The sequence below is a fragment of the Schistosoma haematobium genome, chromosome ZW, assembly GCF_000699445.3.
Source record: "Schistosoma haematobium chromosome ZW, whole genome shotgun sequence".
In the NCBI taxonomy this organism is placed as follows: domain Eukaryota; kingdom Metazoa; phylum Platyhelminthes; class Trematoda; order Strigeidida; family Schistosomatidae; genus Schistosoma; species Schistosoma haematobium.
Genome location: NC_067195.1, coordinates 16,293,455 through 16,306,158, shown reverse-complemented (window position 1 = coordinate 16,306,158; position 12,704 = coordinate 16,293,455). Strand labels below are relative to the sequence as shown.

The window sequence follows — 12,704 nt, the reverse complement described above, 5'->3', positions numbered from 1 at the left end:
ATTCAATATATCACACTTCCACTTGTATTCATCTGGTCATATAAGATTTAAGTTGGTAATTCTTGATCACCAAAACAATTTTACTAGTACTTATTATCGTACTATACACATTGGATCGATTTTGACACAAATCTTCTTTGATTTAAAAGCAGTGCGTAGTGTTACGCAGGAAAGCCAATAATTAAACTTATTTGAGTTAAAGAGTCACAATGGAGTCTGTAGAGTGAGACCTAATCCCGAAATTGTAATTTTGTCATGATAAGACTATCTAATCTAGAAGATCTCAAGTGGAAGCCACATCATAGTCTACACTGACTTTCCCTACGTGCCAATCACCCATACGAAGAACACATTTGAGCTAGGAAGAGTATGATATATTTGAAACAAAAAGCTAGAGGTTACACCGAGTGACCACGCCAGCATGGTTGTGGTATGTAATTTCGGTTGATCGTTCCAACATTCACCATATTCGACTTAGAAAAAGTGTTGCAGTTTGAAAGGCAACTTTCTCAGTTATCATATATTCAGCTTCAGAGACCATATGGTTAAGAACCACAAGTCTAAAAACCTCTTAAGTTACCTCTAGCAATAGAAAATAGTCTGTCCACTGAATGAACTCAATATATGTAATAACCTGATGACGTATTTGTAAAAATTTAATGATGTATTCGCGCTCGCTCCTGCTTTCGTATAAGCATCGTCTAACAAACCACATTTACAGCTGAGTTAGTGGACTGATCTCACTATAAAGTACCATCACTAAAGAGTGTTACACCCCTCATAGTTAAGTATAGTTACAACAAACTCTCACAGCAACTCCAAACAATATGGATGTTAACCTCTTATAACGCATCCAAAGAATTGCAAACTACTCAACTCCCTTTGAAACCCTTAATAAACAACCAATACAACTTAAACATATTAGAGATTTATAGTTATGACAGATCATATACTTCAGTCGAATGAATTATTGAAACTTGGGAAAAAGAAGTCACACCTGAAGTAACGTTTATTCCAGACATAATGCGATAGGACTGGCGCGAAATTCAGCGCAATATTGTCAATAAGTTGGAAGCAAATAAACCAACTGTATGTCATACAACTCTGTCGGAGAGGCAAATAATGAACGCCTGGAGTCTACCCAGAATGGATGCTGCACTCTGAAATCGTGTGGAGAAATGTTAAAACAGTTATTGTGAAAGAAAAAAAGCGAGTCAGAGAATTAGTTAATGCATGGAATACACCATCATCCATTCATAAATTCAATTGACAGCAAGTATGAGAACGACAACTGAGATAAATAAAATATAATAATCACATTTGGGATTCAATATTTATCGATTGAAATTCTGAGATAGTGGCGCCTAGTTTACAGGGTGCGTTGCCCTGAGTTTTTTTGGTTTCTGCAACTAAGTCTTCTAGTATAGTTTCGATCGTCCTTCACGTTTGGAAACCTCAAGATTAATAGACCATCACGTTCCTCAAAGTTGGGTTGAAACGTTGGCGGACTTTCAAATTCACTGGAGATGATATTCCCAGGTTACTAGATACATACAAATTTAGGTACCTATGTAGTAAAAGAAGTTAGTCAAAAGTGATGACATGTGGGAGCATTTTTACGTTGTTAATTCTTGAAAACTAAACTGATCACTAGTATGGTTGGATAATTCAAGCAACGGGCTAACTACTGTATCCAAGCAGCTAGCCCGTGTCTGGTAAAGGATACTAACTCCGTTGAGCGTGTCCAGCGTGTAAGAACGAAATTAGTGAAGGGTCTTTCTAGACTCCCTTACGATGAGCGTTTAAAACGCCTAAATCTTTTCCCCTTGTCGTATCGTAGGACACGAGGTGACCTAATACTGCCATTTCGTATCTTTAATTATGATTTGGGTGTTAATATATCTTATCCTTTTGCTCCCTCCAGCACTAATAATCTCCGAGGTCATAGCAAGAATGTTCACAAACCACGATCTAATAAACTTAAAGTGGAGTCCCGTTTTTCTCATCGAGTAGTCAATCGTTGGAACGCCTTACATGAACAAGTGGTATCAGCCCCATCAGTGAATACTTTCAAGGAAAAGCTGGACCTTCACTGGAAAGCAATGTGTCAGGATTAATACAGGTTCACCAACCTACTATCTTTATTACTGAAGACTGACTAAATGTAGTGTTATCCTATCTCCTAATTTTGCGGAAAATTTTATCCGTTTTGGGGAAATTTTTGGGAAGCCGCTATATAAATTTTTGGGGAAATAGTACAAAAACCCCAAAATTTCCTCAGGTATACGGATTTCCCCAAACTCTGGGAAAGACCATTTGACTTTGGGTAAACCCCGAAATAGGGCCCCAATCTCCGGAGATTGGGTACTTAGTAATAATGCAAGATATATCTCTTATTCCACATTGATTTTGCAGTTGAATTAACGTTAAATAATGGCTTTTGCCATGCTTCAGATAAAGTCGAACGCCGTCTAAACACTAATTATGCACACGTCTTATCACAAACTACTCAAAACTTCAGTGCATTTTTGTAGTATGTCAATATTCCTGAAGTCACTGTTAATTAGCTAGTCAAACCATTCTTTAACTAGTGTAGCGTGTCTATTTACGTAACAGATGCCTTTTCACAGTTCATTTCGCTATGTTTCAGTGTTTATGCTTTCATAAATACCTATTAAATTATATTGAACACTGTTCGTAGGATTTCTCACTTTCAGGAGATTTATCTACCTTAGCTTTCCGGCTCTATATGTTACCGTTGTAAGTTAAAAGTAGCAATGTTAGGGGCTTCACCCTCTCAAATTCCTTTGTACGGCCGAGAGTGGGGAGAGTTAGCTCTCCTTGAAATGCCCACATGGTCACGCCTATACAGCCACTGCTAGGGAAGTCCTACCAACTTTCTTCTCGCGGTGGGAGTGTTGTTTACTAAATTGAGAGGACGAAAAGCGAATATCCGGCGCCTTAACCGGGTTGGTGGACACGGAGAGCCCACCCAGAGGAGTTGGAAAACCTTGAGTCCAAACCAATTTTGCACATGGGCTGCAGGTTCCTGAAGGAACAAATGGCACATGAACCTATTGTTGGTCACCGTCTACCATGGGATTGCATCTGCTTACGTTGCTCCACTTCCTTGTGGACTAGATCTTGAGGTCGGAGGTTCCGGTTGTGTCCCTCTAAGAAAACCACCTGCTTCGGTTTGGGCACTCGGGCAGTAACACAGTCCACTCACAAATCAAGTGACTTGTGTGGCGCATATGAATTCGGTGCCTCTTTGTACAAATATTTTTTGTGTTCAAATAAATAAATGAAAACGTTACATTCCGGCACATTAATTTGTTTACTGGAAAGCTCCTTTCGTGTTTATACTGACCGTCTTAGTACCTACATGACAATCTTACTTAAAGCTTCAATAATTTCAAACAACCAAAGGCCAGAAACAAGGCAGTAGCAGACAGAGTAAATACTGCGTTTTGGTTAACCTACTACTATGAGGTTTTTTGGTAGCAAAGAATCATGAACAGAAGATACTGTAGTTTGGAGATAGCTAACATTTCCCGAGTTGCCGGTACACCGGTATTATTGCCAACAAGTGATTTGAACTGGCCTGTAGTATTTTTTTTCGAAGTAATAGGCGTACTAACTGCTGAATTTCTTTGGTATTACTATCCCGATTTGATTACTATTCACTGAAGGATGTAGTTCTCTAAGAGACTTTAGTAATTAAAATGTTGGTGTTTACGTTTGAGCTCTCAACAAACTGGTTTCACAGTTTGACTGGATAATAAGTCCTTACAGTGCGCAATTAGTATCTGTGAATCCAAAAATATTTAACCAATGTAACTATTTTCAAGTACACAGTTATGTTCGTTTTATTTCGCTAAATATGTTCAGATATGATTTACTTACTAATTCCCATTGATTCTTTTGCTAACTAGAGCTCCTTAGTAAACTGAACTAAAGTATTTTAACCTCTTAAAACGAGTTGATAGTCCTATACTCAAGGCCTGAAAACTTTTTTGCCAATTTATTATTCGCCTATGTTAAGCTGGGTTGATTAGATCGTTTCTTTGAAAAGGGAGTGCAAAAATATAACTCTAAATAATCGGTTTTGTGCATGTAGTCCATAATGTTAAAAGGACAAATCAAATAACCTATTTTATTTATGGTGTTAAATACCTTGGTCGATAAACATATATCATTTTCTTTCTTTAAGGAAACAGAATTCTTATGTGCCAAAGAGTGCTGGTATATTGACGTTAAATAAGAAAAGTAGGATCTTACTTATTAGATAGATAAGCGAGTTTAACTTCTCCTCTATTGAATTACTTTCTTGTTTATTTCACTATCGTTTTCACCCTTCCGTCAAGTGTGACAAGTCTGATTTTTAGCTAAGTCGACCTTTATAGTTTCCTTGACAAATCATGTAACTACTCGACCTACGCAGCGTGGTAGCTCTCAAAACATACGCTTTGTGAGATATCCTTTTCAAGAATGCTAACTACTTGACCCCAAACTTAGTCAGCGAGCTGACGGTTGAGACGGGCTGAAATCGCTGATATGCGCAGGTGGAATTGTTTTGACTTGCACACACCTATAATCGTCTAATATGTTGTGTGCTTAAATAGAATGAAGTTTGCATACCTCTTGTATACATATCGGCTATTGATCTCGGTCTACATTTTTTATAATCATAAGTTATCACCTGTGGACATGTGTATAAATATACGTTTCCAGTTTGCTTGAACTGAATAGTCAGATTTGCAATACCTACTAAAGTGACTGGGGATTAAATCTGAATTTGTTTTAATAGCAGAAGACTTTCATTTTAGGAAGACGTTTCATAAGTGACTTCTATTTAGTTACATATTTCAGTAAATTGATACAAAATGTTTTGAGGGAGTTATTTTATCGTCTACATGTTTTATTACTCATCCGATTGTTTTCACCGTCGATGTTTACTACACTGACTGCTGTTAACAACTAAAGCTTTAGAAAAAATATGCTTGTACTCAACAGTTTTCGTCGGTTAATCAACACTCAGTCGATATCATTCCAACCAAGTAGGTCTCTCGATTCAACCTTGTAATTTTTTATCAGGGATTAGAAAATTATTTATTCAAGTCCAAGAAACTCCCAATCCTAACAGCTTAAAATATTTTCCTGGTAAACCTGTACTAGGTTCTGGTACTAGAGACTTTCCATCTTGCACGCAATCCACGTCTTCCCCGTTGGCTAGGTGCAAATTATTTTAAATTATTGAAAACTTTAGACAGTTGTTTCGAATCGAAGGGGTTGAACGAGTCTTCTTTGGTCCTGATTTCATCACGATTACTAAGGTCGGTTTATGATTTTTCCGATATGACAAGTGGTAGAATGACGACTTCGAATGGGCTGTAATAAAACCTGATGTATATGCGACTATAATGGATTTCTACAGTTCTGGACAACCTGTTGTCAGTGAAGAAAAAGCACAAGACTTAAGTAAGATACTGCGATATACAGTAATTTGATTGTCATTTTTGTTGATGTTCAAATTTTAAAATATTTCAAACGTTAAGTATTACCTTTTAGTTTGTCGTACTTTCAATGTTCTAACATGTTAATTATCAGGGGTTCGGAGTTCCATGTGGCTCTTGCTCGTCAGTATGCACTCAACTGGTTTACGGTTAACGACATCACTTATTTTAACAATTCTCAATGTTCATTAATAATTACTCTTACTATCATCCTATGGTTGCTTCTGTGTGTTTGTCCAAAACTGAAATAAAAGGCGTTTTCAAATCACACTTCATCTATTACTCCTATAGTCACCATTTTACCTACTGCTAATACTTAATTTTGATGTCAAGCAGTTCAGAAGTGTTTTTCTTGTAATTTACAAAAAATCTTAAGATAACTAAATATTTAATTGTTTTTTTCATAGTCTTCATGTAATTGAAGTGTTTCATCTGTATAATTTTCGTCAACGTAAGGACCTCATGATAGAGGATCCGTCCGTGAAACGTCAAAGATAAACATATCCACATACGTAAGTGTTTAAAAAAGTTGACATGGAATTGTAGTAACTGACATGTGAACACTGTTTCCTGTCGTCAGATTAGATGACAATATTTATTTAACCCTTTTGTGACCATCTAATTTCGAATGAAGGAGCTTTTGATGTTCCTTTTTTTATAACCAGCCAATTACGCAAAGCGTTTCCTGGAGACAGTCGAATTATCTTGTCACTACCAACAAATATAGATAGAATTAATTCCTTATTCGAAATCCTGATTTGTGATAACGATTTAAGTAAAAAAAATCCGACGAAACTCTGATCTTGCTGCTTTACTTCTTTACATTGACGAGTTCCATACAGCTACTAAATGTTCTTGAAACCTGCAATTTTGGAGGTGATGTTACACGAACTTATTCTTATATACCTGTCAAATGACATCTCAGTTTTACATCAGCTGTTTCTGTTAATTGGAGAAAAGCTTTTATTCAGTCGTCCATGTACTCTCAATCGGTGGCATAACTTTTGGAGGTTAATTACTGTTTATATACTATGTATTCTGAAGAATTTTTCAAAGATGAGTTCAGTTAATATTACAAATCCTTCCTATTTGAACTTTGTAAACTAGTCAGGTTCGTTGCTATCAAATAACTGGTAATCTTTAGGATCTATTATCATATCGTTTTCAGCAGAAGTTAATATGTGTAAACTTTCAACTATTCTCTTTGTACATACTTCCGAATGCTAAAATGGTACTCTCCGAAAACTTATAAACTATAGGGTCATTGACGTTGACAAATGTTACTTATCTCTCAGCCTTAGGAAATTATGTGTTACTAATATCTTAGTACTTATGACCGAAGGATGGTTATTTTAAATAGTTTCCGTAAAAAAACTCGAATTTCAGCTCCCTATAACTTTACTCATGTTTTATAGTTATGTAGAAATTTAGCTTCACAATTTTAGACAAAACCTGTGATGAAGAAGATGAAACAGTATTAATGATAAAAGAACTACTGGATACCCGAATAAGACCCACTGTTCAAGAAGACGGCGGTGATATTATTTTCAAGGTAATCTCATATTTTAGCTGTTCATGTAGTGTGGTATTCTTTGTCTTTTGTTCAGACAACTAATAGCTTGGTATTTGTTAGCATATATGACATGAATAATATTCCATTTAGTGTGATTTGTAATCACATTACTGTTACCTTATTTCAAGTTATTTTTTGAATAACTGTGAAAAAAGCCTATGAAGTCGGCCCACTTATTTAGACTGGCTGTAAATTTTTAATGATATACTTATGACACTGAACATAATTCTATACAACACCAAGTTCGGTACACCACTTACTGACTTAATAGGTTCAAAATGCTTTCTTATTCTCATCTTCTCCCAGTACATTTGTTGTAACTTTAAGGTTGGCTAGTTATCACGTGATTTATTCACCGATCGAAATACGACTTATTAACTCTTGTACTGTACTAAACCAATGACGTTCGACCGGTATGAGCAGCCTAGCGTCCTTATTGATCCTTTGCTTACCTAGCCCGCCCAGTTGAGTCCAGAACACCAATAACAGCTCCCGCCATGCGAATCATTTATTTCAAACATGCTTGGTTTATATATCAGCCAAACAGACCGCATCATACCATAAATTAGGAAATAACCTCTATACAAGATCAAGCCAAAAAGTGGATGTGAACGTGGGAGACGATAACCAATAAACTGAACATAATTTAAGAACAGCAAATCGTACAGTAATAATCTATAGGTCAAAATGAAGCTTATAATAAGAGGAATATAGATATACCTAATTTAGTTACGGAACAGTTGTACAATAGGAATATATAATATTAGTCTATTAATAGATCTCGGAAGTTACCCGTAATTTTATCTTCACTAGGATATAACGAAATTAACTTACTAGTTAAGACTATACAGGTGACATGGTCCTGTATGGTATGACACCTAAGATAATACGTCTTTTCAGCACCCAAGGATGCTCGAGTTGTATTTTCCCGGAGTTATTTGAGTATTGTTCTACAATTATACCACTTATGTTGGCTAAAATAATAGCTAAAATCTGGTATCTGAACGTGATCACTCCTAACTGGTCTTGACCCCTGGTCGTTCCAAATCATAAGAATTATTAAATTCCTCTAGTGATAACCACAGAGGGATGAGTGTGACTGAAATATTAGCCTTTATAATCATTCAACGTTTAAATGGAGCAAGGAACACTGCAAATTTGAAAAAACAGGCTTAGATGTGGTTGTTGATGTGTTGTGCAAATTTTTAGCCTTCATTACGTTTTACAACGCGGAAACATATACTGACCACAGACTTAAATCATATTCTCCCACTTAAAGTTGGGACTCGAGTTTGGGGGTCGGTTGGTTTTTTGCAATACTTGCCACTATGAGGTGTATCAGAGAAATATGTAAAGTTCCAGAGGGCTCCTCATTCGGTTTCAAATGGTCACATTAGGGGATCCACTTGCCCGAACGACGTGGTTCAGTTTGGTGAAAACCCTACCAAATTACAGTCTTATGAACACTTTTAAAAACAATACAAGCAAGTTTGTAGTTCGTTTCTCTCCTTATAAATACAAAATACGACTTTAGGGCTGGTCCGGATCAGCTCCTAGACTGACCATAGACAACAAAGTAGTTGAACGCGTTGGTCACTTAACTTATCGTAAGGAATTCATTTTTCCTGATGGTAGGTGTTTCCGTACTTATATTTTTTTCTATGAATTCCAAAACTGTATCATTTTTTTCAGGATTTTAAAGATGGTATAGTGCTATTAAAACTACAAGGATCTTGCTCAAGTTGTCCTAGTTCCGTAGTTACTTTGAAAAATGGTGTACAGAATATGCTTCAGTTTTATATACCAGACGTATTAGGCGTCGAACAAGTTGAAGATGAATTAGATGCGGTATCCAAAGAACAGTTTGACAAATTAGAACAGAACATACATAATAAAGAGAAAAGTGAATGAACAAGTTAATGCGTAGATTAAACAATGGGATAGTATTATTGTACATCGTCTGATGAGAGTCACTTGTTAATATGAAATAATGTACATACTCGAATTCGCTATAGTTTAATCAATAAAATATCAGTAATATATCTTGACCAACTTTGTTTTCATTTGTGCTGTTTCTTCATATCAACAGATATGATAGAGAAATAACCATGTTGTAAAGTAAAAGTACAAAAAGCTGGGTAGTTGGAAGTGAAGTCATTCAGTACATGCCAGCTTTGTACGGTAGGATTATTTTATGTCTGCATATATTTATCAAATTACTGAATAAATGTTGTTATTTTTCCTATGTCTCACTCCCAGTTTAGTTGACACTAAAATCATGAACCGAACTAAGTTGTGTAACCATTAAAAACAATGAGGCACTGGACAGGTGTTTCTTCCTGCTGTGTGACTCAGCATTGTGCATCCACGACTCCGCCAGAGATTCAAGGAAGAAATCTCGCAACTTGCCTTTAGATCACTGAACTAGCTTCTAATGGTTCTCATATCTAACTTCAATCAATCCGTGAAACTGTGTAACTATCGTTCATCATCTTCACTGCATAACTGCTTCACACTCGATTCATTTAAAATATACTGGTTGTTAATACCTTGACGTGGTGGTCGGGCTTGCTTATCGTGATGAACCAATCGAACTATACTGACGAGAACAATCGTTCTTCAAGATCCTACCATGCCAAACAGGTCGGCTGAAGAGCGATAAGATTAAAAGCAACAAACCCAAGGTCTGAAGGCGAAGTCGTACTGCTGACTGCACAGAGATGCGATGGCAGTAAGGTAATCCCTTCAGACAACCAGCATAACAGAGGTGCTGCCTTCCCACAAGGAGAGGTGGGGTTAGTAAAGGTCGACCCTAAAAATGCACACCTCGCCTTATCCGACGGATATCCGTCCCCGACTGCAAGGTCTCAACAAGTACGGAGCTAACACGAAAACTACTCACAAAAGGTCGCGTGTGACTGGCCTCAAGCAGTTGTCTCTTGGGCACTGCGGTCACGCTTTCAGGTCACTAAGACCACTTCTAATCCGATTTCCTTTCCAGGAACCTCCAGAAGAACCCTTGCACGATGTGGGCGACCGGAAAGTGATAACCGCATTAATACATCTAAAGTGAAGTAGTCAAACGCGTAGACAACTTTACTTATCTTGGAAGTCTGATCAGCCCTTGTACCTAAATAAATGGTTACTCTGGTTGTCAGAAGGGGCATCAGCTTCGTGACTTCCGAAGGAACTCGGCTTCCACCATGAGGCGTCATAACTCTTCTAAATGAAGATTCTCCGACTCTCAGGGCAGAGTTTAAATGGTTTGGATAATTTTTTGTGGTTAGCACTTTTTTAGCGATTTATTTTTCTACGGGATGGGGTCGCTAACCCCATGCCCAACCCTCCTCATTTATCCGGGCTTGGGACCGGCAGTAGCTCTAGAGGGGTTCTATGCGGAATTATGGCAACTTGAACTGATGCATATATGTGCCTGGTCCTATATTGTAGCTGACTGACTGATACTGGTTACGGTTTTCCACTAGAACTACGAAAATTTCCTTTCACTAGTAAGCACATGATAGTTATCAATATAAGGTGTTTTTCGGAGGTCGCCGACCGACCAGTTAGTTGACATTGACTGAGGATGGCGTTATATTGGAAATCCATCTAAGTAGGGTTTAAGGCATGGTAAAATCTAACTTAACAGTTTAGTGGTATTGTTCTTACCACAGGGCTTGTAACGTTTTAGTGTGAGCTCATGTGCCGGTTATACTCGGTAATCAACAAGCATTCTTGACCTAAAGCGAAAGGATTCCAATGCTCTTTGATTTCTAATTAACTTCCTGCTAGTATCAGTTTGTTATATATTTAGGCTTTAAAATAAATATCATAGCCAGAGGAGAAAATCGGAGAGTCGATTTGTGTAGCAATAAAAAAATGATATAACTTAAAATATATATGAACGTAAAATAATTATATGGAATGATATTAATGAAGAAACAAAGTAATAAAGAGCTTAGATTATAATCGAATTTCCATCCATTTTTTTACTGGAGCAAAAGTCACAAGAATGGTGAAAATCATTATTATCAGAATAAAAAGCAACTGATAACTACTTTGTTTCCAATATGTAATTTACATTTTCAGTGTTTAGTAGCTATGGTTTAGAAAAACCTAATCAGCCTTGAATTTCTATGCTTTTTCATCATCTTTAAGTGTTTCAAGTTGTCTGTCAATTAGAAACTAAGCCATGGCTCTACTAAACTTTTTGATGCCACTGATATACCAACTTTTCACAACATTCAAACAATACAACCATGACCTTCCGCTTTTAGTTAGCATCAACTTATCTATTTCATCGCAAAACTACTCATTTTGGAACATTAATATGCATTACTAATTTGTAATCAATTCCGCAAAATCTCTTTCTGAATATACCGTTGTATTGTAACACATCTCAGCATAATTTGAATGGTCATAGTTATCGATACATTATTACACTGACCAGAAAGCCTACCATCACCCATATTCTGCATCCTAATGGTCAGATCATTTAGACTGGCACTTTGTCTTAGCCTGACTACTGTACATTTTCCCCACCTCCCTCTTCTTGCAGTGAACATAGTGCATTGAGGCAGACCATAGCTAAGCGTAAGGTACATGATTCTCACACACCATAATCTCCCCGCGTGACTTCTCTCCTATTTGGTATTCTACTTCTAGTCTTAACACTACACATTCGCTTGTCTGACAACAGTCAAACGACGTACCGAAGGTATTCATGACCAGATACTTGTAATCTACTCATCTATTTCATGTCTCACACCAACCTCACCGAAATGGTTCAGCTGAATATACAGATGAAATGATTAATTAATACGTGATTGTTAAACACATGCATTCACCAAATTAGTAGCAATATTATTAATCTGTTATATTATAACGATTCTCGAACGGTAAGGAGAGACAATCATATTTGTAAAAGTCTCAGGTTTTCAACTGATTTTTCCTCCTTGATGTCTGAAAATAACTCGGGGCCTAATTGCTATGATACTATCCGTTCATAGATTCCTGAACACTATTATTTTCAGTTTAATTATTACGAATCTCCTCAACACAATTTGATAGAGCGAAGCTATCATTTTACTTAAATATGATTGTGAGATCTTCAGAGAGAATAAAACTGAAGTCATAATATTGAAATTCGGTAACCATCACCTCTTGAGCACTTCTGTACTGAATTCAAAGGCATTCGTTTTATGAATATCCCTTCTGAACACAATTTGACACAGCATCCTCAGACGATAACTTACCAATATGTGTTTCTATCTGAATATATTTTTTCGACTATTAGCCCCCATGTAGTTTGATGTCAGTCACAAATCTCATCCTCTGTGAGTTAATGTTGCGAAACCTAGACATCGGTGAGATTAGGACAAATTTATATACAGAAACTGATTTACTAATGACGTCCAATATTCTACTAGGATTTTAGTGCTCAAGCTGTTACTACTGAGTAACAGTGTGTGAATCAAGTACGTATTTCACTTGGAATTCATTCATCCATAGTTGAATTTAACCTTAATTTAACTAGTACGCCACAAAATGGATCATCGAATATAGTGTTATGGAAATGAATTTGAATTTGGTATCTTCGTGGAAGACTTAAACAG

General features: G+C 36.7%; 1 protein-coding gene across 2 annotated transcripts; it reads left to right on the top strand.

Annotated features, from left to right (window-relative positions):
• Positions 1-1,011: 1,011 nt before the first annotated feature.
• Positions 1,012-9,645, top strand: NFU1_1 (nifu-like protein; the record flags this gene model as incomplete). Of its 2 annotated transcripts, XM_035732564.2 has the most annotated exons (7): positions 1,012-1,539; positions 4,987-5,060; positions 5,098-5,236; positions 5,270-5,336; positions 5,373-5,481; positions 6,962-7,068; positions 8,782-9,000. In XM_035732564.2, the coding sequence occupies exons 2-7, from the start codon at positions 5,000-5,002 to the stop codon at positions 8,998-9,000; spliced, it is 702 nt and encodes a 233-aa protein (XP_035587088.1). In that variant the 5' UTR covers positions 1,012-1,539; positions 4,987-4,999. The 2 variants fall into 2 exon arrangements, with proteins under 2 accessions (XP_035587088.1, XP_051070542.1); XM_051210540.1 differs by having other exon boundaries at positions 6,962-9,645.
• Positions 9,646-12,704: the final 3,059 nt, after the last annotated feature.